General features: G+C 39.4%; 1 protein-coding gene across 1 annotated transcript; it reads left to right on the top strand.

Moving 5' to 3' along the window:
- Positions 1-8,407: 8,407 nt before the first annotated feature.
- Positions 8,408-19,087, top strand: si:ch211-196c10.15 (uncharacterized). The gene is made up of 2 exons (XM_049564317.1): positions 8,408-9,269; positions 18,963-19,087. The coding sequence occupies exons 1-2, from the start codon at positions 8,408-8,410 to the stop codon at positions 19,085-19,087; spliced, it is 987 nt and encodes a 328-aa protein (XP_049420274.1).
- The last annotated feature ends 2,626 nt before the right edge of the window (positions 19,088-21,713 follow it).

The following is a 21,713-nucleotide window of genomic DNA, read 5'->3' as shown; positions in this document are numbered from 1 at the left end:
GAAACTCCATCCAAGAGGTGGCAAGAAGTCTTATATCTTTGCTGGGTGACCACCTACAAGCCGACAGTCAGCAGCAGACAGCAACGGCACCTCAACAACAGACAGTGATGGCACCTGAACACCATAGAGCACCTAAACAGCAGACGGCACCACAGTCCGGAATTCAACAAGAAATGGCCAGGTTCTGTACATGCTCGGTGCATTATAAGGTTGAGACAACTAGTGTAGGGGCCATGTATTTGATTTGTGTTAAATTTAATATTACTCCCAAACACTAGGGAGTGTATGGTAAAGGCTGGGCTGCACACAGGTAATTTAAGTTCACAAAGTAATCACAGGTGTTTCTGATGGAAAGGAGCAAACAGTTTTTGTCTGTGCTCAGATTTATTGTTTGGCTGTATTTTTTTTTAACTTTATGTGGAAAGCTTATTGAAAGTGCCGAACAATACAGAAAATTGACACTGGTAAGAAAATAAACACAGTTTATGTAAAGTATTGGAAAAGACTGGATATCATTTCTGAGTACACGTCTAAGCAATTAGGCCATTAGCAGCCAGTAGCGGCTAAAGTGTAGGACTTAGTCACTACAACTGGTGTAATATGTATCATGGAATTAATTATGTGTTAAAATTAAGATTTGACTGAATGAATATGACTTCATGTGAATCCACAGATTTCCAGGCTTCTTTTCAAGAGCCCCTGCAAGGGGGAGGAAAAGATTCCGGTTTCCCAGTAGGGTGGTCACCAGCAGTGGGAAGTCTGTAACCCTGCAATTCTATATGTTGAGTGAAAACACAGACAGGACACCAACAGCTCGCAGTGAGTTAACACTTCTCCTTGCTGGGATGGGGAGACGCACCATCACACTACCCGAGTCTGCTGACCACTTTGAGGTAAATTAAGGCAATCTGGATTTATTAACTAGTTTGTTTTTATACCAAACCAACTTTGAGAATTGAAAATGTATCTTTAATATTTGAACAGTTCTACCTAAAATTTGGTGTTGTATCTAAATACATTCATGTAAAGCTTACATAGAATAAGATGAAGCTGTACTTTGATACAATGTGGTGTTTTGTGTTTTGTACAGATTTCAAGACTCCTGACAAGTCATTACCCGAAACTTGAAAATATATCAGGAGGCTGGATACTGTATAAAGCCCTCGATATTGTAGACATAAAAAAGCTATGTGTTGCACCCTTAGAATGAACCAGGCTCACAAGTCCATCTTCCTTGATGCAACTTTATTTTTAAGGCTCGGTTCCGTTACAAAGCACGTTGTCACTTCACTTTTCAGTTTCTATTCAAGATGTTCTATGTTCGCTATGACAGCTCACTCAGATATTTTTTCAAAGCTTAACTTAAAGAAACAGTGCTCAAAACAAAAACAACCTCCTCTATTAACAAAATATAACACAATAGGCTACAGTAATGTAATGTCCAGCCTGTAAACAAAAATATTAATAGAATCAAAACAATATGTATATTTTTCTAGGGTGCAATACCCTCCCCCACTATAAAAAGTGGAAGAAAAAAATAAAGAAAATATCAGAATGACTTTTTTTTTCTTTCCTTATTACTACTGCAAACAACTAATGCATGAACTATAAACACAAAACCCATAAACTGGATGGCATACAGTTACAGTTACACTACCGAGTACTTCCCAGACTACAAGGCATGATCACAAGAAAAATAATAAAATATTTTACTCCTGTTTTGATGTATTGACTTACTTATTGGTACATTGGTAGGCCTCCCAAGTCCTCGAAGTCACTTATGGCTACATCTACCATTCCACCTTACTTAATACCTTATTGCATTATACATGCCGTGAGCTGTAGTATTACTTATCACTTGTGTTGAGCTCTAACTTCTGTTACACATTCTCTATGCATCGTACTAATATTCTTCTTTTCTTCTTGTACTCTACTGTGTTTAATTTTTAATAGTCTCAGGTAAATAAACCTGGCAAATGACTATATCATAACTGTATTACACACCAAATGTCCAGTCAACACATTAGGAACTCTACTATAACTAAATATTTTCTTAGGTACTGTCTCTGTTGTTCCTAAATACTGTTTACCTCTTCATTAATATGTATGTAGGTTGTTCTTGGTTGGTGCCCCCTTGTGGATCGTCTTGGTATCTCGACCCCAGGATCTTCCTCTGACACCCCTGATACGTCCTCTTGAATCTCAGAGTCAGAACTTTGCACTTCAAGCTCTAAGTCCTGCTGCATCACTTCCAGCATACTTTCCTCAGCTTGGCTTTCATCCTGAGCAGGTTCCTTTTCCTCCTGAGCCTGACATCTCTTATTCTGTTCAGGTGTCTCAGTCTCAGTTTCCATAGTCTCGCCACCAGACAATCAGAGATCTCCGCCTTCTGATAGTCTGGGGACACTCCTTTCTAAAGTGTGTTTAACACACCGGCGAAAACATCCGGCAACAAAGCAATGCCTCTTGCATTTTTGAAAAGGACACGCCTTCTCGGAAATGTGCGCTCCCCCTTTTCTCGTCCACAAGGAAACAAACATGGATGAAAATGGATGCCGAGAGATTTAACTCCATTTTATTAAATGTGTGCTCATCCGTGAAGAAAATATTTTTTCCAGCAGATGTCTTAGTTATAACATTATTGACCTAACTGGAGTAGTTTCATGTCGTATCCGACAACGGGAGGCTTTTAACAGATGACATCCTGATGTTAGCTTTGCTGCTGCTGTTAGCTGTCCCTGTCAGCTGCAGCCACTGATGCTTTCTAGACTTCGTGATTTCCCAAAACTGAATAAATACCACACATAGCAACACAAAACTGCTTTGCTAGCTCAATCATGTTGTAACTAAGATATCCGCTGGAAAAATATTTTTTTCACGGACCGTTTAATGAGTTATTACCTATTACAGACACCGCTAACAGCTAACAGGGCTAACAGCTAATGGTTAGCCCAGCTAAACGTGCACACAGAAATAGTAATGTTTGTGTTTATATCATTGTGTTTATAGACTTTACAAACATCGGATTAGTCTAAACGGTGATACAGTGATGTGAAAAATGTGATACATAGGCTACATATATAGATTGTGTTTGTTTCTTTTAGTTGGCGAGAATGTGTCGTCGCAAACGCAACAAACATCCACTAACTTTGATGGTGTTTTCTGCGAGCAAGGCTGAGCCATTTTGTACCACTACACGTGTTTCTAGTGAGACTATGTTTACAAGCACAAGAGTTCAGCGAGCCACCGAAGGACCGCCCTGCAGATTTACTATTGGTTCTGCAACGTAGGGAGTTTTTTTAAACTCTGAAATTGTATCCGCCCATCTAAACACAAAATCTGGAAGAAAGTCATCAGTCTTTAGTTAAGCAAAGCATCTAAAGTTTTTGGCACTTCCGCATTGGTCTCACTCGTCTCCCCCGGAGGTTGGGGCTTGAGAAAAGACGAGAGTATCCAGTCGATTTTCAAAATAAAAGACCCATGAAAACTCCGGATCGTATATCACATCACTGCATAAACATGATGTGACAGGCATGAGTCAAATGAAAAGGAAAAAGTTTTCAGAGCTTACCTCAATGGTGCTGTATGTTGCTGTGCAGGCTCAGAGTTGTCTTAAATACAGCCACACAATTCTCTACTGATGTGTTCTGGGTGTTTTCAAGAATGCTCACGAAGTGGATGTCAATATTCCTCAATATTCCGCTTAGAAATGCGGTCTGCTCTATCAACTCAGGCTCACATTAGCGCTAGGAGAGCGACGTCTGTGGTGAGGCCGGGGAGGGTGAGGGGGAGGGAGGGGGGAGCCGAAGAATTCCCAGTAGGAGCTCCAGCCGGTGCGCTACAGAGTGACGTTCATTTACCGGAGGCATTTTATATCTGGCCAGTTTTTGGAGACTGTGGCAGGGCAAATTAGTCAATGTATGGGAAACACTAAACACTAGTGATGTTACAGCTGATACTGCAGCCCCGAGGCCTGTGTCGAGCAAAGGGGGCGTGTCCAAATGAAGCCCGTGTCGAAGCCCGTATTGTTTTTCAAGATATCACGTGACCAAAGACAAACGAGGCCCCGTTTCTCTGGAATCACGTGACTGCCTCGTTGTGTGATTCGAGTCGGGAAATACAGAAAGTGTTTTGCATGATCGGAGGTGATTCTGAAGATCGTTAAGTGCAGAGGATTGAGTGACCCAGTCACACAAGCACTCTAACCTTTTGTGGACACACACACACACACACACACACGCACACATACATATGTATGTGTGTGTGTGTGTGTGTGTGTGTGTATGCACTTTATTGATATACCACGTTCAGGATAGATTCATTTCATCTGGCTTTACAATACCTCATAGGGGGGTTCTGACGTAATCATCATCATTAAGCATCATTATGTGTATGCCAGATCCACTGAGGTAGCCCACATGTAATATCACAGTAGGACTGCTGTACATCAAATGACCAGCAGATGTCAGTACTCCTAAATGAGCTGTTAAACGGGGCTTCGTGTGATCGGCCTTTTGGCGAAGCAATCTGCCTGAAAGATTCGACAAATTCACGGGGCTTCATCACACCATCACTACATTTAGGGAGAGAATATTTTGAACAAAAGGCTGAGGCTGTGTGAGGTTTGAAAATGAAGGTCCACCACGTTAGTTAGCTAACGTGATGCAATGTTAACGTTGTCATATGAGCAGTGTAACATTAACATAACATTAAGGCTATACTTGTGTATGTGAATTAAAAAGTGGCGAACTGTGTGAAATTACAATAAGGTGTGTAACGTAATTGAAAAAAAACTAATGTGACATTTGACTGTCACATATAAAATATTAAGAAGATTAGTGTATGATATATGCCTGTGTTTACACAACAATAGATAATGCACAGACAGAATATGAGGACAGTGATGGCCGCCACCTTTTTGTTTTGCTAAAATAAATTGATTATGATCTGTTAAACATTGAAGTAAGTTAAGTTGTATTGTTTGCATGTAATGGAGTCTGTTAAGTAGGTAACCTAACACATATATTACTTTTAATATCTATTTGTCTGTGTAAAGTTTTCCTCTAGGTGACCCAGACAGACTGGACCAGTGGACACTCAACACGAGGAGACAGAACTGGACTCCAAACAAGACTTCCCATCTGTGCAGTGAACACTTTGAGAGTCATCACTTCAGCACTGACTCCAGGATAAAGACACCTTTTTTTCCATACAGTACCTCACAAAGAGTCAAGAAACTTATTAGTTTGAAATGATGAATTATTGTCCATAATACATTTAAATGCATTACATAAATTACTAATTGTCATACATTACTAAGTACTCGATTAGGGCACAGCTTGCTCCATACTATTCCTGATAAGGTGAAATTACTGACACACCAGTGTAGTTTAGTGTTCCCCTGATGCAAAAGGCCAAATGAAGATTTTATTAATCAAGGAACATGACATGTATTTACCAACTCTAACATTTTAGTGCCTTTTATGCAAAGACCCTTTATCAAAGTGAGAATTACTACCTTTTTCCCCACACACAGTCTGTGAAGAACCAATGGAAAAAAATATTCTCATAATGAGAAAGCCGAACATAGCATGATTCCACAGTGGCAGTGAGCTTTGAGAACAGTTCAGTTTCCTTTTGATAGCAACAATTATTTTAATGTGGATGAATTGCATACTGTACATTCATACTCCAGTTGTCTTGATAGTACAGTTAAATTTAAAATCACATTCAAATATAAAGTTGAATATCTACAGAACTTAAACACAAAACTATTTTATGAATGACAGCCACTTACTCAGCAATAAGATCATTTTGGTGGTGAGTGGGCTTTTAACCAAGACAGGCTGTAGTCAATGTTTTCTACCCGTGTTTTTAACCTATTATCTTTCTCTCATGTAGGACACTTGTGGAAAGTTACAACGCCTCGACCAATGTGATATTTACTCCACAGTAAAGAGGTTGTTTAACAAGAAATTAAGATTTTGCAAATTATGACACTGGGTCCTAATCCATAGGTTTTATAATTACTGTTATAAATCTTTTTATTTATTTCATGTGTACTTTTTGTAACATTTTACTTACTTAACTTAATTTTGTTAAACTGTTTGTGAAATGGTTCGAATTTTTGTGATATAAAGTGGATCAGACAAAATTTACTTTAGAGTAACAGCAATTTTTTTGAAAGCTGTCTTTCATCAGTTTTCTGTGATGATTGGAAATATAGTGGTGATTTAAACCTTTAACAGAATACAATAGTTATTAATGGCATCTTAATGTTTTAATTTATGTCTTAACATTTTCCCAAGTTTGCATTTATTTTAGCAGAATGTAAAAAAAAAAAAAAAATGAAAAGCTGATGTTATGTGCTGGTTTTGTTTGGACATTTCTTTAAGACAAATGAAGAAAATTCACTGAGAAAGTTTCCTCCTTTTGTGAAAAACAAGGAAATATGTGCACACTGAATAGTTTTAAGTCCCGTAGGAGGTATTATTTATTTGTGACGTTGTGACATATGAGAAGGTTCTGTGGGTATTGCTCGGTATTGAGACTTATATAGTGAGGCTAAAAAAACCAGCAACACATAATTGGCTGATTATCTTTCTGCTTGCCTCACTATAAAAACGTCACAGTACCTTTGCCTGAGGAAGACCCTCTCAGAGTTGGCAACATAGCGAACAAGTGATACCTCCTTGGGGGCTTCACAACTATTGTGTCCAGCTAATTCTTTGCTTTTCACTTTGAGCCCTTTTATCCAGTCACATTCTTCTGTGTTAAAACTAGACTTCTAACAGAGCAGCAAACAAAGGTTACTCTCCAAAATCTTCTCAGGCTCTGCTGCTGGGTGTAAGGTGCTTAGTTATCTTCAAGTACGAAGTTAAAATAATCAGGCCCACACAGAAATGGACAGCTTAATTTTTTGTCAGTGACAATGTTAAACATTAATGCTTAATGTTTTGTCTGTAATATATGATTTGTTTGTCCTTTCAATTGACAGTCAGATTTGATTGTGAAATACAACATTCAGTCAGTAACAAAGACAAAAGGAGTGCAAATGTAAATAGAATTTATTGAAATTTTAAACAAGTTATAGATGAATATCAAAAACTCAACATTAGCCATGACAGCCTGGGCTATGATCAGGCCTAACAAAATGTGTCCTAAAGGCCAAATTCAAAAGCAGTAACACTGCCAACTGTAAGCAGTTCACTGCATTTGGAGGTGGTCTTTAAGACAATTAACTAATTTACTTAAAAACATATAATTTCCCCTAGGCGTGAGATGAATGTGTCTGATGTGAGGGTGCTCAATTATGGCACCATTTAACCTATGAACAAATGTAGCCATAACACACATTTCCTAGCCTTATCAATCTTTGCTGGATTGCCACCAGCCTCCCACCTGCACCTTTGGGCCAATGAAGAAAATATCTTAATGCCAGGATGCTGGAGGTGAAGCTGGTGCAGGTCCTCCTTCATCATGCTGACCAGCTTGACACTGCTGACCTTCACCATGCCATTGCCGCCAGAGTGGATGATGAGGACATCTGGTGCTGCTCTTCCCCGCAGGGAGTGCGAAAAGAAGGAGAGAAGGCCTCCCCACTGCAGTCAGCCAAACCAGCAGACACGGACACCCGGCATGCTGAGGGTGCTTCCCAAGGTCTCTGCAGCTCTCTGGACACCACGCCGGACATAGCTGTCACCAATGATCCACACTGTGTATATGAAAGTAAAATGAGTGGAATAAATTATTAGCGTTATATATTTAAAAAAAGTTGAAGCATTTTTTTAAGATAACAGCTGAATCATTGTTTCAAAGTTTGTTGTATAACGTTAGTTTCAGCTAAACTCAACTTACCTCAAGTTTCATGAGGGAGCTGGCACCAAGGGAGCAGCCAACACCACAGGGCTAGCCAAAGTAGCGTAGCTTCTTAGCCTAGCTTCTTAGTCTTAGCTAACTTAGCAGCGCCGAGCGAGGTGGGCGTGTTTAGGCAGCCAGGCTTCCTTTGGCCCACCTCTTTGCCCATTTTTGATTGTCCGGGAGTTGGGCGGAGTCAGGCACTGCCAAGATGGCGACGTCCAGAGCGGAGTATTTTGAGCTTCAAATCCACTCTTCAGAAACGGACGGATGACGTCACGGTGACTACGTCCATTATTTTATACAGTCTATGTCTTGATGGTTTCAGGAGGCCAAGATGGCTGCTACCACAGGTGTTTGGCGCGCTCGTGCGTGAAAATGCTCTTTATTGCACGGAACTCGTAAGTCATTCGACCACATTGTGCCATAACTGAATCTGGAAATTCACTGAAGATTTGGACTGCACAACAAACTGGAGAACTCTTTCAAATTTTTGTTATTGAACTCACAACGATGGACTCGACAGCGTCTGCAGGAATATCACAGCACCATGGCTGATAAGAGGGAGCGAGAGAGGAAGAACCGGCACAGCACTGCTCAAACCAGCAGAGTGTCCCCTGAAGTAGTGGCTGAATTCCACTCCTATGCGGCCGCTGCAGGTGCTCACCACGCGGCCTCTGAGTCTGCTGCTGACCGCATCCTGCTCCCGTTATCCACCGACTCTACTCCTGAGTCCAAAAGAACCAAGACAGACCCGATGGAACCATCTTTAGCAGAAATGCAAGAAAATATTGTAAAACTCATCATGCAGCATTTGGATCAGAAAATCAACGGTGTGAATGAGAGAATCGATAACGTGTTAAAAGTCGCGTCTGAAAACAAAAACAGCATTGAAGAACTGGCAAAACACAGTGAGTTCATTTTCCAACAGCTGCAAGACACGACTGAGAAGGTGGAGAAAATAGAGAAGAAAACCACAGAACACGAAACGAGAATTGAAACTCTTGAGGACAAAGTGAATGACCAGGAAAGACAACAACGCAGACAGAACCTGCGGCTCTACCGACTGCGAGAGGAGGAGGGAGAGAACATCCTGAAGATAGTCACAGACATCTGCCGGCGTGTGGCCTCCCAGGAGGACGGACGGCTGGTCGACATCTGCCACAGAGTCGGCCCCAAGAAGGCCGGCAGGACGCGGCCGGTTATCATCAAATTCCTGTCCAGAGCCGAGAGGGACGCTGTCTGGAGGAACGGCAAAGACTCAGAGTTCCTCAAAGACAGAGGTCTGAACTTTGGTGAGGACCTGACCTCCAAGGACAGAGAGACTCGCATCGCGCTCTGGCCCCGGATTGACGAGGCAAGGAAGAGAGGACAGAAAGCGTTCTTCGTGGGAGCCAGGGCATTCATTAACGGTAACGAAGTCAGACTGAAAAGATGAGAACAATATTTAAAAAGATGTAAAAAAAAAAAAAATAAAAAAATAACTTTCAGTGGAATGTATAATTTAACCAGGTTCCGGGCACTTTGAGTTTAAGAGATAGGTACTGGATTATTTTCTTTGCTCTAGCCTTTGAAGTAGTTTGATCAGTACCTATAGTTAAAGACTATTAAATGGCTTTGAGTGCATATAAGGAGCACAACTTGTTGGTTTACTCTTAAACACTTTACCTGTTAATTTTCTTTCGAGAATTATTTATTTTGGTTCGAATTATATTTACGTGTACAGGTCACTTTTTGTGGGACATCAATTACTTACCATGTCAAAGTTTAATGCATTAAACCTTTGCTCTATGAATGTAAGAGGAATACGGGACAATCTTAAAAGAAAAGCAATTTTTCTGTATATTAGACGGCAAAATGCAAATATATTATTTTACAAGAAACTCATTCATCGAGGGAAGGACGAAAAATTCTGGAAAAGTCAATGGGGAGAAACAATTTACTTTTCACATGGTACTAATCATTCAGCTGGTGTTGCAATCCTGTTTAATAAATTTAATGGCAATGTTTTAGACTCTGAGCACTCAAATGATGGCAGGTGGATTATCCTTGCTTTAGAAGCTGACAATGTCAAATTTATCATTTGTAACGTTTATGGCCCGAATAGATGTAATCAGGCAAAAGAAATGTTCCAAAATCTCAACGTTAAAATATCAGAACTTAGAAATAAGTACAACGATGCTATAGTGGTTATAGGTGGTGATTATAATGATGTTTCAGATGAAAATATGGATAGGTGTCCCCCGAGATTAACGGTGTCTCATTCATTCAAACCCACATCTTACCTCTGTCAGAGCCTAACCCTCACTGATGCCTGGCGGTTCATGAACGCAGATAAGATTGATTTCACATGGTCCAACACAAATCAAACCCTACAGTCTAGAATCGATCTCTGGCTTATGTCGTCACAAGATATTCAATACGTTGATGAAGTCAGTCATCAGTTTGCTCCTCTATCTGATCATAAATTAATCACTCTGAAACTTAAAGGAAATAGAGAAAAACCTGGCTCTATAGGCTACTGGAAACTCAACAACTCATTATTACAGGATACACTGTTTAAGGAGAAGGTCAACTATATAGCAAAAAAAATATTTGACAATCAGGAAATGGATTGTATTCAAAAATGGGAGTTTTTTAAATATAAAGTTAGAGAAGCAGCTATTAAACGCAGCAAAACGCTAAAAAGAGGGAAGGAAGAAAAGGAAAACAAACTAATGAATCAGATACAGGATTTATTATCCAAACAAAACCTCACAGAAGAAGAAAGAGAAAACCTGAGAATCTGCAGTGAACAGTTAGATAGTATGTACATTGACTTAGCAAAAGGGGCCTTTATACGATCCAGAGCCAAATGGCTAGAACAGGTATAAAAGAATACAAGCTACTTCTTTAGTTTAGAAAAAAGAAACAGGAAAAGAAATAATATTATATCTTTGAACATTGAAGGTAATAGAACTTCAAACACAAAGGAAATCTCCAACTACGTTACCGCCTTTTACCACAATCTATATGAATCAAAATTTAATTCTATAAAATGTCAGCAATTCATGGATAATATCGAACCATTAACAAACAAAATCTCAGAAGAGTATAAAGAACTCTGTGATAAGGAACTACAACAAATAGAATTAGATGAGGTTATAAAATCAATGAAGCTAGGAAAATCACCCGGAATGATGGTTTAACTGTTGACTTTTATGTTTGTTTTTGGGACATAATTAAAAAACAGCTATTTCATGTCCTGAAAGAATGCATCTATAGAAACGAAATGACAACAACAATGAAACAAGGCCTTATAACATTAATTCCAAAACCAGGGAAAGATCACTTCAGTATTGAAAACTGGAGACCTGTTTCCTTATTGAATACAGATTATAAAAATTTAGCCAAGATACTTTCAAATCGGGTTAAAAAATATTTGGATGAAATCATCTCTGAAAACCAAAATGGATTCATGTCCAATAGACACATTAGCTCCAACATTAGATTGGTTCTTGACCTAATTGATTATTATGAATACATAGAATCTGATGCTCTACTCCTGTTCTTGGACTTTTATAAGGCCTTCGATTCTGTTGAACATCCCTTTGTACTTGAGGCTCTGAAAATTTTTGGGTTTGGAGAGAAATTTATCCAATATGTGAGTACACTTTACAAAGGAATAACAAGTTCTATTTTATTATTTCCAATTGTTTCCAAAAGCTTTCCTGTCTCGAGAGGTGTCAGACAAGGGTGTCCATTGAGTGCGTTCCTTTTTTTGATCGTTGCTCAACTGTTTCTCAATGTTTCCAATAATCACAATCTAAAAGGGTTTATCATATTTAATAGAGAAATTAAAATCACCCAACTGGCGGACGACACGGTATTATTTCTGAAAGATAAAACTCAAGTGCATAAAGCTCTCCAAGTAACTCAGGAGTTTTCAGATGCCTCCAGTCTAACATTAAATATATCCAAGAGTGAAATTTTGTGTTTATACGAAACGAATGACTCTTCTTACAGCAATGTTCCAATTAAGGATGGCGTGAAGTATTTAGGTATCCATATTGCTAAGAACACAACTCATAGACAACTTCTAAATATTATACCCAAGGTACAGAAAACTAAATCAATTCTTAACATGTGGTTGCAAAGAGATTTGTCTGTCTATGGTCGCGTATTACTCATGAAAGCTGAAGGAATATCAAGATTTGTGTACCCTACCATTTCTCTGTGTGTCGATGATTTGTATTGTAAAGAGATCAACAATATGTTTGTTAAATTCATTTGGAAAAACGGACACCATCAACTCAAAAAAGAAGTTATTCAAGCAAAAAAATCAGAAGGAGGACTGGATTTAATTAATTTTCTTGACTTAAATTACACTTTTAAGGTCAAGTGGCTGAAAAAATATTTAGAAAATCCTACATCACTATGGAACTTTATTTCACACAACATATTTTCACAAATCGGAGGGTTAAAATTGCTAATGAGTTGCACCTATAATGTTACTAAATTACCTATCAAACTATCTAAGTTCCACCAGCAAGCACTACTGGCATGGAGGTTATGCTATGTGCACAATTTCTCTCCACATAAAGAAATTTTATGGAATAACGAAAACATAACAATCAAACGGAAAAGCCTGTACAAGAAAAATTGGTTCGAAAGAGGGATAGTTTTTGTGTCCGATCTGTTTGATAGCCATGGTAACCTGTATAACTATGAAGCTTTCTTAAAAGAGACATCTATTCCAATTAAAAATAAAGAATACTGTGAGGTTATCCAGGCAATCCCATCAGGAATGAAATCATTAATGGAATCTCATCTGAAATATCAGACATGTGCAAGAATAATACCCGAACTATTGTTACTTTCCGCCAAGTTAACCGATGCCACGTGCACCAACAAACTAATAAGAAATTCATTAACTGACCAATTTAAAATAACCCCAAGAGGAAAGGCATTTTGGAACTCAAATACAACCAATCAACTGGAAAAAAGTTTGGTCTACACCATTTCAATTCTGTATCTCCAACAAAATCAGAGAAATACACTTTAAAATACTGCATAACATCTATCCCTGCAATAGCATCATCTCAAAATTTGCCAGTATTGATAACACCTGTGCTTTCTGTGGAACTGAAAATGAAACCACTATTCATCTTTTTTACTTTTGCCAATACTCACTAGAATTATGGGAAAACATTGCTGCTGTAATTTCTGCCAAGAGTAGGTATCCTGTCAATTTCACTGCTAAAGACATCATAGCATCTGCCGAGACAAAGAACAACATAGTCAACCATATCACTAATCTGTTTATGTTAATAGGAAAATATCACATCCATAAAGCCAAATTCGCTAAAACACTCCCCAAAATAAATGTTTTCCTAGCTGAAGTAAACCTGTATATGGAATCGCTAAGAAATATGGAAAACAAAAAAAGCAACAGAACCTTACAATACTACGATGACATGTTTCTTAACTCCGAAAGGTAATGTGATAAATGCAGGAGTTCTTTATTAGTTAATGTTTTCCAGAGTCTATTGATATGTTTGAGCGTATTTTATGTTTAAACTTTTGTGCACTGTCGTTTTGTTTTTTTTTTCTCCTGCACGAAAGTTTGGGTTTAAAATTGAATATATATTTAAGGTTCACATGGAGGTACTATTGTACTATGGTTATAGGTATGAAATGGAACTGAAAACATAACATGAATGCTTTGTAACTGATGTCCTTAAATCAATTTAAAAAAAAAAAAAAAAATACAGCCTATGTCTTTTCTGCGCCTGACTTCCTGTTTGACTCATTTGGTCTGTGCAAATTGACGCGCCATCAGAAATAGACCCGGCGCGTAATTTTAGCGGAGCGGAGCGCAGAGCCGCTTCTAGGCCGCGGCTGGTGGAGCAGCTTCTTGAATGGCTGCTTTTAGCTCCAGCACCCACGCCTTGGCCGGATCGCGCACACCACGGATCCAGTGGGTTGCTATAAATGGGCCTGTCCCAGAGACATTCAACTGCCTGAGGGCTTTTGAAATGCTCTGATTCAGGATGCTGTACTTGCAAATCGAGAGGGAGGGAGGAAAGCAGTAATTTGTGCCTGTTTGTGTGTAATTTATTTGAATCTCACCTTTTGTTTTCCTTTCGTTTTGCGTATTTTGTATTGTTTTGCGTATCTGGAACTGTACTTGTGAGTGTGAGAATTTTAAAAGAATATTTTGTCTGCACATGATTTTAAATATTAAAATAGCCCTCCAGAGGCAGATCAGTACGTCAGTCATTTTTCTTTTGATTACTGAAATGTTTAACCACTAATACTTAGCCGTATTTTGAGTGTAACCCTTCACCATAACATACAACTAGTGTTTTTATCAGTAAAAATGGAACATTTTTCACACATAAAAAGCACAAAGATGTTGAAATCTAGGCATATTCTGCCATCATAACTTTGCTCTCAGAATTCACCAGATTGATGCCTTTAAATCAAATACAAAATTTTCTCCCGGGGGAGCATGCCCCCGGACCCCCTTACACATATATATATATATATTATTGTTCAGACTTAGATATTTGACCGTACTTGTATGTGCCCCTGTATCAAAAGGACTGGCCCTAGCTTGGCCCCCCCATTGAAACTGGCCTAGAACCGCCACTGCTCTTCCAGCTTGCAGAGCATGCTTAGCAACGCTCTGTTAAAACGCTCTGCTGGGTTTGACTGCGGATGGTATGGCATCGTTCTTGAGTGCTGTATACCACTGTAGCTCTGCAGTTTGCGAAACAACTCATTTTCAAACTCCCTCCCTTGATCATGATGAATCTTAGCTGGGAATCCGAATCGTACAATGAAGTCGCCGAAGATCTTGCATGCAGCTGTTTTTCCAGACTTATTTGGCGTAGCATAAGCCTGTGCAAACTTTGTGAAGTGGTCGACTACAACAAGAATGTATTCCACACCACCTTTGCTCTTCTCCAGATGCAGGTAATCAATCGATATCATTTCAAATGGAGCAGATGTGGCAATACATTGCAGAGGTGTCCTTGTTGTTTTGTTTGGCTTCCTTTGTTTCAAGCAGCGACAAACTCTTGTCACATAATGTTCAATCTTCTCCCTCATTTTAGGCCAAAAGAATCTCTCTCTAGCTAAGGACACTATCCTGTCTGCTCCTAAGTGACCCATTTCCTCGTGAAGCTGTTCATATATCACTGGCTTGAGGCTTACAGGTATGACAAGTTGATTCCTGGAGGTAGTTTTTCGGCATAGGATTCCTTCTTTATCCAGATACAAATGAGGCCACTCTCTCAGCAGAGGTTTCACTGATGCAGGTTCTTTCAGTTTCTCTCTGTGTCGCAGGCGTTCATGCTGCTGCTTAAGGGTGACCACTCTGCCAATCACTTCATCATCTCTCTGAGCTGCTTTGATATCTTCAGCTGGGATTTGTTTGACTGTGACTTCACCAAAGCTTAGATATCACATTAACATTGCATGTGATGGTAGTGATCCAGTCAGCATCCCCTTCACTCTGGGCTTCCAGTCCTTTCCCCACTCCTGCTATAACATGTGGGTGACACTCTCCAGTGCACTCTTCCATCATGTCCTCAATGTTTGGAGGTCAGCGTGACAGGAAATCTGCATCACGGTTGCAGGTCCCAGGTCTGTATTTCAATGTGAAATGATAATCTGCCAACTCCGACACCCAGCGGTGCCCTACCGCAATGAGTTTAGCTGATTTCATTACATATGTTAACGGGTTGTTGTCACTGTACACGGTGAAGTGAGGAGCATGGAAGAGGTAGTGGTGGAATCACTCTGTCACAGCCCACCTGAGAGCCAAAAACTCCAGCTTCCCAGAATGGAGTCTGTAATTTTTCTCTGCAGGAGTGAGTGTCCGTGATCCATACCCTATCACTCTTAATGCCCCTCCCTGCCGCTGATACAGGACAGCCCCCAGGCCTTCTTCAGAAGCATCAGTATGTAATATAAATGGCTTCTCAAAATCAGGGTATCCCATTACAGGAGGGTTTGAGAGTGCATCAACTAACCTGTCCACCACTTGCTGGTGTAGTGCTGTCCATTCCACTGGTTGAGATGGCTGTACTTGGGAGGAACGGTGATGCTTGTTTTGTTTTTTTGCGACCAGCTTCTTTTTCTCAGTCTTTGGGTGGGACAGCAACTCATAGAGAGGCTTGGCAATTCTTGAGAAGTCTGCAATGAATGATCTGTAGTAGCCAAGAAAACGAACAAGTGATCTCACCTCTCTGACTGTTTTTGGTTTTTCATTTTTCAGAGCTTGGATTGCCTCAACTTCCTTTGGGTTCATTCGATATCCCTCCTCTGAAATGACACGACCGATGTAGCACACTTCTCACATTTTTTTGCTTTGAGCTTGATTCCACAGGCTTTTTGTCTCTGCAGCACTTTCCGCACATTCTCAACATAGAGGTCAAAGTTCTTACTAAACACCAAGATGTCATCGAGATAGGGTACACATATCTCATCTCTTAGATCTCCAAGACACCCCTCCATGTACCGCTGAAAAGCAGCTGGGGCATTTGTCAGTCTGAAAGGGATTCTGAGCCACTCATATAATCCCCAGGGCATGATGAAGGCTGTGCATGCTCTGCTTTCTTCACTGACAAAGCCCTGGTGGGACGCTTTGCCTTGATCAAGCACGGTGAACCACAAATTCCCTACAAGATTTTCAAGTATCTCCTGGATTCTTGGGATTGGGTGACAATCAGCCAGTGTCTTCTCATTTAACTGTCTGTAATCCACACACAGTCTTATTGTGGAATCTTTTTTTCTAACAATTACGATAGGAGAGGAGTAAGAGGAGCTTGATTTCTGAATCCATCTGTGACTTAGTAAGTCCTGAATGTGATTTTTCACCTCTTGATACAGATGACGTGGGATGGCATTTTATGTCTTTGTCACTGGAATGTCATCCTTAAGGCGTATCACCATCTGTAGATCAGGAATACACCCAGTGTCCCAGTCGTCTCTGGAGCAGACACCACACTCCTCTCTTAACATTTGTCTCACTTTCTCTTGCTGTTAAGTGCCACCGTTAAGTGTGTGAGGTCAACTGGTGGATCCCAGGATGTCTTCTCAGGATTGCCTTTAGGGTGCTCGTTCACTGTGGCTGTGCTCTTTTCATTCACTTCCACTTTGTTTGAGTTAACAGTTTCACTCTGTTGACCTGAGGCTTGAGTTGTGGCTTTTTCCATACAGGGGAGAATGGCCTCCACCTCATATAACCAGCCAATTACAGTGCGGTTTTGAAGTCTGATATTAGTCTCTGTGTTATTCTCTACTGTCACTGTAATCATCGCGTTATCTTCAGGGGCGAGCTGCACAAGTTGCTGATTCACTACCAATCCAGTAGGCCATGGTGTGTTCTCGTTTGGTTCCAGGTGTTCTCGTTTGGTACTGGTGAAGAAGCTGCGGTGAATACAGTGCAGTCTGGTACCCGAAGAGGGCGCTCAACAACTGTTCCTGGTTGCTCGACAGTCTCCTCCTGATACGATCTGAGCTCCACTCCGCCACTGTCTCTCACATTTGTAAAGCTCTCAATGTGGTCATTAGTAGCCAAAAGCACAGAAAGTCCTTGATCCTCCAAAGTTGTCACATCGTCACTTTCCAGATGTTGCAAGATAACTCGTCTCAGTAATCGGCATGATGACTTTGCCTCATGTAGAAGCAAAAAAGTCAAGGTCTCGAGCCGTGCCAGAAAGCTCGCGACCTCGCTCTTCTCCTCTCAAACGGACTTTCTTTGTCTTCCATTAGATATCAAAAACTCAAATACTCAGAGGTCACAAAATCACTGGAGACACGTAGAATCAGATGCAACTGAGTTTAATGTGCTCGCAGGCAACAAACACATCACAACCCAATGAGTCAAGCTCCGGAGCGAGACTGAAGTTTCTTTGTTTGCGCTCGCTCTTTTATCGTAGAATTTCTGCCGAGTCATCTCTTTTCCTTAAACTTTTCCACTGGGCGCTGATCATAAAGGTGTCACATTTCTGCTGAGTTTTAGTCCTTCCCACTATATCGGTGTCACATTTCTGCTGACTCAGCACTTTTTAGTCCTTCCCCCTCTAGTGGCAGGCCTTTTTGCCTTTGTTCAGACACGTCTGGACATGCCCAGACATGCCCAGGCATGTCCTAATGGTGTAATCTTTTTCTCCCGGCCTACTACAACTGTCTACTATCACACTTCCAGGCAATATATGGTATGGTATGTGTGTGTTTTCAATATATGAATACGCAAACTTGTGTAAAAGTGCTTTGCCATACATGGATACATAAAACATGGTTACATGGACTCCAACCTTAATCAACTTATGCAAAATGAAACATTTACCTGATTAGTGGTTAAATCTTACACTACACTCATCACTTGTTTGAAGTTCCAGTTCCTCACATAACACATTTAGATCTTCAAGTGATAAAGTCACTAGTTTCCTCTCAATATCAGTCACCAATGTTTCCCACTCAGGCTGCATGTTTTTTTTCCTGTTCATATGTTACTCACATTCCAAGGTGAAAATAGTAAATCCACTTTAGATGATAATTTTCTGCTCCGTCATGTGTTACTTTTCCACGGTGCTGAGGCCGACGTCCCAGGCTAACATGGCTAACCTAGCTAACATTAGCTCGTTATTCTCCTTTTGTGTCGCACCTTTGTCCGGGAAAAAAGTCCAGTCTTCGGCTCGTTCTTCTTTGTAAACCGGGCGGAAACACCAATTTATGTTGCACCCTTAGAATGAACCAGGCTCACAAGTCCATCTTCCTTGATGTAACTTTATTTTTAAGGCACGGTTCCATTACAAAGCACGCTGTCACTTCACTTTTTAGTTTCTATTCAAGATGTTCTATGTTCGCTATAACAGCTCACTCAGATATTTTTTCAAAGCTTAACTTAAAGGAACAGTGCTCAAAACAAAAACAACCTCCTCTAATAACAAAATATAACACAAAAGGCTATAGTAATGTATTGTCCAGCCTGTAAACAAAAATATTAATAGAATCAAAACAATATGTATATTTTTCTAGGGTGCAATATATGCACTGAATCATTTATTAATGTTTGTATTCTTCATTTATTCATTTATTGCATGTTTCAGGTGGATCGGGACAGCGCAAACTTTCAGTTATTCCCCCAGAAACTGAAGGTTATAATGCCCGCCTTCTAAAAACCATGACAGGAGGAGGAAAAAAACACTATCTACATTCTTCCACTCCAGGATGAAACAGATACACCCCCTCTTCCTACAGACGCACTTGAATTCCAAATGATGCCCAAGACAACTTGTAGAGTCTGTGGATCTAACATGCCGTTGCAAGTGTTGGCTGTGCATGTGAAGTCCTGTGTGGAGCAGCCATCATCATGCGATGATTTTGATCTTCATGGAGGGGTAATTCAAAATTTGACCAGCTTTGGATTCTTGTCATCATTTTAAAGAAAGATTTTTCACTGCCTAATATCTTTTTTAGTCTGTGACAATTGTTGCTGAGTCCATTCCAGCGGAATCTACACCAGGGACTAGTAATACCACCCCAGATACCACCAATGGACCAAATTTGGTAATATAAAAACATTTATTACCAGCCATGTAAAGAAAAACTTGTCATGCAACCAATAGCAATTTTTTAAATGAATTTAAGTAGTTGTCTTGTCTTTGTTACTGCTTTTGCATTTAGGCTGCCTGTCCTGTATGTCAAATGCAGTACTCACTGGATTATTTATAAATTCATGCCAGCTCATGCGGAGACAAGTGAAAATAGATACATTTTTTTTTTCTCTGTAAGATACAAATAGAAAATTCCTATTTGGAATGTATGAAATTTGGAATTAAGGACAGGGTCATTAAAAGTGAAATACTGGATGGAGAAATTGTGTGCTAGAAGTATACAGTTAAGCCCAAAATTATACATACCTATGTCAAATTTTGATTTATAATGAATTCTTATTTGACCAATGGGTTTCTTCTGGCTAGAAATGACATAAGCATGTGGCAAAAGATGATAAGACATTGTGTTAGAGATGTTAATGATAAAATTTTAACTATTTCTATGTTTTTGACATTTTTACTAAAAATGGCATGTCCAAAACTATTCATACCCTTTGAAATTATCGCAAATAATTTAAATTTATCATTAACATCTCTAACACAATGTCTTACCATCTTTTGTCACATGCTTATGTCATTTCCAGCCAGAAGAAACCTATTGGTCAAATAAAAATTCACTATAAATCCAAATTTGGCATGAGTATTAATAATTTTGGGTTTAAGTGTATATGGCCTTGGGGAAAATCAATAACACTAATTATGCACTGTTTGATTATCTTAATTCCATTAGAATCTGAATAAAAAGGACAAATTCTGGGATGCATTACCTTTACAAATTCAACAATACAAAGGCTCTCCAGTAATGTTAATCTTGTTTCCTTCTATTGTATTCCTCTACAGCAACAGCAACAACAGCAAAGCTTTAATACCCTTTGCAATTATAAATGTACATAACGGTCATTTGTAATCCTTGTGTAATCATGTTTTCCTATACAGTCTGGAGGAAACGCCCTCCAGGGTGGAAGATGTGTCTAAATCAACTGAAGGTGAAATTGAAAAGTATGTTTTCAGTTTACACTTACATTTTAATCATTTTACATTTTCTGATTCAATGAAAAAAAAAAAAAATCACAGATTTGACGAACAGTTAACAACTCGTTTCCTTTCATTTTACCCCTCTTTAGCCTTGATATTATCCAGGCAGTTGCTAATGCAGTAACCACAGATGGCAAAACCTTTGACATCACAGTGTCACGTCAAAACATGTTGGAGAGGGGTCTCATGCAATGGCAGCGCCAAAAAAAAAAAATCCCCAACTAACCAACTGAAAGTCAGCTTTTTAGGTGAAGCTGGTATAGATACCGTAGCTCTCCGTAAAGAATTTCTGACAGGTATGTGTAGGATAAATAAAATAAAAAGATATGCCATCAGAATAAATTGAAAGGTTCTATAGTCACATAAAAGTCCCACTTTAAATATTGCAGTTATGCAAGATGTCTAATTTGTAATGACCTCAGACACGAAACTGGTGGACTCAAATGCACGACTTGCAGTAGGTTTAACAAGTATTTTACTTGGCAAAATCAATTTAAACAAAAGGTGCTCTCAAGGAGGATGTACAAAGTTCAAAACAAAACACTCACAATGAGGATCAAAAAATATCACAACTTAGACTCAAACCCGATAACATGAAAACCTGGCATCACACAGACTGAACAAGATGAACTGGCAACAAGACAAAGGGAGACAAGCCCTGCGTTCCAAATCGCATACTTCTACTATATACTTTTAGTATGTACTGCAGCTGCCCTTAAAAAGTATGTAGTGTAGTATGCAGTATGCATGCAGTATGCATACTATTGGGACACACTGCATCCGCCGTCACATCGCTCCCTGAACTATGACCCTCTTGCTCACTTCTGCCACACTATATTCTGTCTGCACGTGAAGCAGCCTTACATTCACATTACTTTAATTTGTAGTGTAACATACTTGCACATTCTCACTACATTACTTAATATGTATTTGACTTTTACTATTTATATATTTACTAGTCTATACTGCTCATACCTGGCCCATAGTGTATTCATATTTAGTCATATGCATTCATTATTTATACCACACTTACCCCACTGCCCATACTGGTAGAATCTTCTATATTGTAGTCATAGTTGAACCCTAACATTGATTATACTATAATCACAATAAAGTTGAATGTTGTAACCATGTTCTTGCAAAACTGTATGATATGTGACAGTATATAATCAGATCATTGCAGTCCTAATATGTAGCCTAGTGTCTTAG

The sequence above is a fragment of the Epinephelus fuscoguttatus genome, linkage group LG20 (genome assembly GCF_011397635.1).
Source record: "Epinephelus fuscoguttatus linkage group LG20, E.fuscoguttatus.final_Chr_v1".
Lineage (NCBI taxonomy): Eukaryota > Metazoa > Chordata > Actinopteri > Perciformes > Serranidae > Epinephelus > Epinephelus fuscoguttatus.
The sequence above is the reverse complement of the archived record's forward strand: the minus strand, read 5'-3'. Positions and strand labels throughout refer to the sequence as shown.

Bases quoted from the DNA above. Each gene is read 5' to 3' on its own strand.
- si:ch211-196c10.15 (XM_049564317.1), top strand. From the start codon at position 8,408: ATGGCTGATAAGAGGGAGCGAGAGAGGAAGAACCGGCACAGCACTGCT. The intron at 9,270-18,962 runs GTAACGAAGTCA...TGCATGTTTCAG, and splicing joins AGCCAGGGCATTCATTAACG to GTGGATCGGGACAGCGCAAA.